This window comes from Bombina bombina, chromosome 3 (assembly GCF_027579735.1).
Source record: "Bombina bombina isolate aBomBom1 chromosome 3, aBomBom1.pri, whole genome shotgun sequence".
NCBI lineage: Eukaryota > Metazoa > Chordata > Amphibia > Anura > Bombinatoridae > Bombina > Bombina bombina.
This window is the reverse complement of record NC_069501.1, coordinates 481,948,110-481,954,508: the sequence shown is the minus strand read 5'-3', so window position 1 is coordinate 481,954,508 and position 6,399 is coordinate 481,948,110. Positions and strand designations below refer to the sequence as shown.

Here is a 6,399-nt window from a genome sequence, read left to right as displayed (position 1 = left end):
TAAATACTTAATTATTGGCTATAGAAAAGTTATGAGAACATAACCAAGAGAAGAAATTACACTCCCAGTATGGGGGAGATATAAGTAATAAAATGTTCATTTTAAATTGTTCTATGTATTGGGCTTTGGTATACAGATAGAGATAATACAAGGTAGAATTTGCATGTATAGAGAAGTGATAAAATAAAAAGAAATCTGATTTTATTGCAAGCTCAGCCCATTCTAATAGGCTGTGTTGTGAAAGAACAAAACCAGCTATTTCATATACAACAAGAAAACTAAAGAAGCAATTTATCGTACTTTTTTATACTCTGCTGCAGGTATAACAAGCGTTTCAAAACACATTAAGGAGAAACCAATTTTGCTGTACACTGTCCATTTAACTATTTATTAGACTTAAGTATCTGCAGTATACTGAAACCAGCAATTAGCACAGATTTAAATAACGAATATGAATATAGAAACAACAACTATGGAACAAAAGCTACTGAAACTCATAGAACTGCAAATTCTTTGTTTAAAACTGGAAAACAATTACCTTTTGTGCTACCAAGAATGTCAGCCGTCGAATACCATGATCCATTAACACCACTTTCTGATGGAGAGGAAAAAAATATACAAATGTATTTAGTTTGCAAAAAAAAAAAAAAATCAGAATTGAAAAACATAATTATTTTTTCCCATTATACTTTGATTCTGTCTTCTGGCTTAAATGTAATAAAAGGCTAATTTATCAAAAAGGCTGCAGGCTGAAAAACTAAAATTCAATGTTAAATTTCACTTGACATATCTTTCATTCATATATTTTGCACATTTTTTTGTTTGCCTTAATATAAACTGCATTTAAAAGATTATTACACCAAGAAAAATACATTTTATCTGTTTTACATAGTCCTTGAGTTAAAAAAAATAAAATAATTGTTTTTATCAGCTTCGATTATTCTGTGGTATTGTTTGCAATTTTTTATGTGGAGTACAAACATAAACTGACCATGTAATGTACAGACACACGAAAAAGTGCTCCTTTAGTAAAAAAAAGAATGTCATTAAAGAGATATGAAAAAATGGCTAAAAAAATAATATGTTAAATTAAAGTAAACATAACAAGAAACATATTGTGTTAAAACTTGCAAACAATTTACTTTTTTTCTTGCAAAATGAGCACTTAGAGTTTTCTCATTGTAGCCACTGCCTTTAGCACAATAGGGGAGCTGACAATCTTTACCTGAAGTTCAACTGTCACATGATTTTTGCTGCAAAACCCCTCTACTGAGCATGGACAATAAACTGACTGCAATTAGAGCAGATGTCTCCTAGCAACCACATTAAAAGAAAACTACTTTGGCTTCCTATAGAGACCACAGTCCACTTGTGGGGCTGTGACAGGAATCAATGGACCTGTACAAATTATGTAAAAAAAAAAAAGGTAAAATCCTTTTAAAATGACAAATGATAAATGTTGCAATAAATAACCCATAGCTTAGAGGTTTTTTTTTATTACAACCTTGAAACAGACTGTTTTATATCCTTTTAAACACTAAATAAATGCTAGATAAAATTGAGAATTAAATGCAAATATTAGATTTGCATGAGAATAACATGCAGATGTATTTTTTTAAGTTATATTACTTGATTAAATATTGTAAAAAGGGTAAAGTTTTAGTGTCCAGAAAGCGATGGGTGCCATGTTGAAAACTAGGTTTCCTTCTCTACTGCGGCCAGTTATAAATGGGTCACTGGAGTGTTCAACCAATGACCATGTGTAATATAGCAGCATTAAGGCTGGAGTGTAAAGTTATATTTTTTAATAGGAATTGGAAAGCCCACAATTTTGAAAAGTAAATTACAGTCAAAACGGGATGAAAAACAATGCGTTTTACTACATATAAACTATTTTTTTATTATTATAAATGTAAGGTCTTTAAAAGGGACACAAAAGTAAAAATTATACTTCCATGACTCAGTTACAGAATGCAGTTTACTTCCAATATCAAATTGTGCACAATTTTCTATTATGCAGACTTTCTGAGGCACCAGCTAATACTGTCCACGTGATTGGCTGATGGCAGTCACATGATACAGGGGGCAGGAAATTTAATTACATTTAGAAATTTGTCAGAAAAAAAAATCTACTGCTCTTTTAAAATTGAGTAAGTGCTATTGCATTGTCTTTTCATTATGCACTTTTTAATTTTTTATTTAATGGTCCTTTAAGGTACCTGTAAGAGTTGTGCAAAAATATGCTGCTTACAGAAAACTAACGAGGGAAGCATGTGCTGTAGTATGAGCCAATCAAGCATTAGCACAGGGTACATTTATTAACAGAGGTTTTTCACAGTTTCCATGCTTAAATGACAGGCAATCTTTGCATTTTTGCTCTGCATTTGTTTCACCCTAATTATCCGTTCTCTTATTAAGTGCACCCATAATATATACAGTTTATTTAAATGGACAAATAGGCTTTCTTTTGATACCGTATATTGGTATATAAAATAACTATAAATATTATCTAATACTAAAAAATAGGGTTTGAAAAAAAAAATGCCTTTTGTTAGGTTTTTTAATTTTTTTTTATCCTTTCTAAAATACTACAGTAGCTAAAGAAAAATATCAAAATAAATTCATTATTTTGTCCTGATTTTAGGAATTCCTCATATGTCTAGGATTCCAAGTAATTTATAGCAAGTATAGGCCAATTGGTCAAATACTACAAGGATGGAATTATTGGTTTAACTCTGAAAGTCTGTGCCATGTATGGCGGCCGTCACTAAGGGGTTAAGTCAATAATTAGGAGGTCCATCACGAAAGTGCTGCACATAAGAATTGTAGTCAATAGTGAGCAGGATTTTCTCCACTACACCTCTAAATCACACAGTTCAATATGAAATGGACAAGAAAGTAAAAAGTAAATTTTCCTGATTCAGATACATTGTGTAGTTTTAAACAACTTTTTAATTGACTAACTTTTTAATTTACTTTAATTATAAAATTTGTTTAATTGAGCCCCATATACTAAGAGCTGTGTGAACAAGGTATGTGTATATATATATATATATATATATATATATATATATATATAGTCCCATCCAAAAACGGCACTCATTGGTCTTTATAAAAACTAAATTTATTAAGAAAATGTTAAAATAGACAATGTTTCGGCGCACATTGGCACCTTTGTCAAATGTCATATCAGGTTTCACACCGAAAACCTAAAAACAATTGGCAAATACACATATAATCAAACCTCATATACATGCATCAATAATCAGCCTTCTCGCGCCCACGCTGCCTCGTGTGAATGGCGTCATCAGCGACCGCCGTTGCATTAAGCATCATCATACCTGTTTGTGCGTTATCATAGCAACCCACTATACAAAGCTACGTGAGTGCATAATTGGCTAAACATAATCCCTTACTAATGTGAAAACACACACTCATATACACAAACGGATAGGGCAAGTGACTCATCAGTCACTATAATGGATAATGCCTGGGCACAATCTGTGTAACAGCTGTATTATCACAAAAGCAATATATCCATCCCTGGAATGTGCGCCAAAACATTATGTCTATTTTAACATTTGCTTAATAACTTTTGTTTTTTATATATATAAGACCAATGAGTGCCTTTTTTTGGATGGGAATTTGTACTATGTTTAAGTGCACCTTGGCATAAGAGAAATATTGTTAGATTGTGCTTTCCCTTCTTGGATCCATTTATATATATATATATATATACATATACATACATACATACACCACACACATTATAGCCCTTTCCCGTAAATTACCTTGGCATGTACCATATACCTTTAAACATATATATATATATATATATATATATATATATATATATATATATATATATATATATATATATATATATATATATATATATAATTTGTAACAGAAAGTATATACGAGTGTAAGACTTTATTGTAAAGTAATTTATGTTGTGTTTGTTGCACTTTTTTTAACCCTTACACTTTACGCAATGTCTTAACTCACACTAACCCAACAAGCACATATTTCGTTTGTGCTCAAGCTTGTAATACACATGCAAGTTAACATGGAGGCGATATTGCTAACATAAAATGGATTATGGAATTCTTAATGGTGCGCAAATTGCCCCTTGCACTATCACCTATCTGCTCCCAAAGACAGATATATAATGGAAAGATACAAGAAATATATAAATTGGTGAGAGTGCGCTAGCAGCAGCAGGGGATGTGTCACTGGTATAGGCAAATATATAAAATCAATAAAGCAAATAAGTGATAAAATACAAACACATTTATATCAATAAACACATAGGTAAAATCCTGAATTGGTTCGATTGTGCTAAACAGCAGCAGGTGTCAGTGACACATTCCCTGCTGCTGATATTGCTAACATAAGTACACCACTTGTAATCTAGACCTATGTCAGAGAGATGAGGTGAAATCCTTTCTATAAGATCATGGCTGTGTATTCTCAACAACCTCAGCAGGCATCAATTCTGGATGCAAAACAGTGTACAGTTTAGGATTTCATTTATATAACACACTTCAAGATAGTGTTGGAGAACATGTGAGGCTACTGGATCTTGAACAAGAAGATTCTTTGAAAAAAAGTTTGAGTATTATTATGTAACAGGTGGAGACAAAATCTTCAACTCTCAGTAAAGATTTAATATCCAACACGTATGGAAAAAACAAACATCTAGACTGGTGAATAAACAGAAACAAAATCTGTCAGCAGGGTTATCCTTATAATAACCTGATTTGAATAATGTAACAACATATTTAAGTCAAAATGGTTGAGGAGCAGTTTGTCAAGGTTGGCATGTGCACATATTAAGAAAGTTTATAAATATTTTAAAGCTGAGCACAGTTTCACAGGCACTGAAGCACTGCCACCATATTGCAGAAGTTGCATTAGTCCCATTTTTCTTAGATAATATCAGAACTGTGCATCAGCAAGGAACACACAGTAGTAAGTTGGTTCAAGAGACAACTTTATCTTCTTATGGGCACAGATAATTTTACTCAACTTAATAGCAGTTGCTCAGTTCTTCAATCACCTGCCATTGCCAGGATCTTTGGGCATAAATTACATTCTGCAGATGCAGAATGACAAACTATTTCAGGCATTTCCTCCAATTGCAATGATGCCCACATAACTTTGAAGAATTCAGAAAGAGAATTTGAAGATTATAATACTTCCAATTTGGCCAAGATGATTTTGTCTCTCTCTTCCCATAAGATTACTTTTGATGATGATAGCTGTTTATCCAACAGTTCCATATCAAGGAAGCCGGGCTACTAAATAGTAACTTCTCCAAAAGTTGAATATTTCAGAAGAAAGTATTCAGACATTGTTTAAAATAAATTTAAAGCATTATGATCTTTTGTCTACTAAAAGTATGTGATACTTTCTTTTTTTATGGAGGTGCATAAATGTTATATTCCTCATTTGTTTAATTGAAATTATTTTCAAGGGATAAGCTCTAACAATGTTCAAGTGTCAGTAAGTTCAGCAATTTCCGCATTTCATGCGGATCACGATCACTGATAATTCAACTTTTCAAGGCCTGGCCTCATTTCCATACTAGAATTAAAAAACCCATGAAACTGTAGTATGTAATGGTTGTTCTGAACGCGCTGATCTTTACTTCATTTGATCCACTGGGTCAATCAAATTTCACTATTATCCCTATCCCTTAATAATGTTTTACTTATTACTATCATATCTGCATTACGAATCTCTGAGTTGCAAGAACTATTAAGAAGTCGAATCTGACATTCCACAAAGACAAGGCGGCCCTTCCATGATTTTTCTCCTAACGTCTCGCACTTTTATTTAGTATTTTGTACTTCTAGAGTTCAGTTAAGCGCAAACATTTTTGAAAGATAAAGCTTTTTGTACGCTGAATCTAGTTTAATGTTTACACATTTACCTAAAACTTTAGGCTTTTCAAAAAACTATTTGATATCCTGCAAAATATTTAACCTTAGCCTCTGTTGTGCATCATTTAAACATTTAAAAAATACACACTTTTAGAAACTTTATACAGTTCCTAGTACAGAATTTTTTTTTTTTTTAAAAACTAAAACATGTCAGTCAAATATAAGTTTCAACCTATGGCTATAAAGTCTTTAGTTATGTTTATTAAAAATAATAATTATTATTATTCATTAACTAAACAATAATAATAATAATTATTATTATTATGTTAAAAAAATGTTTAATTAAGTAATAATAAACAAAAATAATAATAATAATATTTATATTATTATTATAATTATATTATTATTATCATCATTATTATTATTAGCTACAGCAACAACATTTTAAACCAGGCATTTCAATTACTACTCAATAATACAACACTATATATAACCCTGAACATAATGTGTT

General features: G+C 31.2%; 1 protein-coding gene across 1 annotated transcript in view; it reads right to left on the bottom strand.

The window, feature by feature from the left end:
• Positions 1-6,399, bottom strand: part of ACACA (acetyl-CoA carboxylase alpha) — a 1,007,059-nt gene that overhangs the window by 517,106 nt on the left and 483,554 nt on the right. Inside the window, exons 34-35 of the mRNA XM_053706820.1 lie at positions 1,143-1,149; positions 539-591 (exon numbers count right to left, since the gene is read on the bottom strand). Coding sequence (XP_053562795.1) covers positions 539-591; positions 1,143-1,149 — 60 coding nt within the window. The remainder of the gene's footprint in view (positions 1-538; positions 592-1,142; positions 1,150-6,399) is intronic.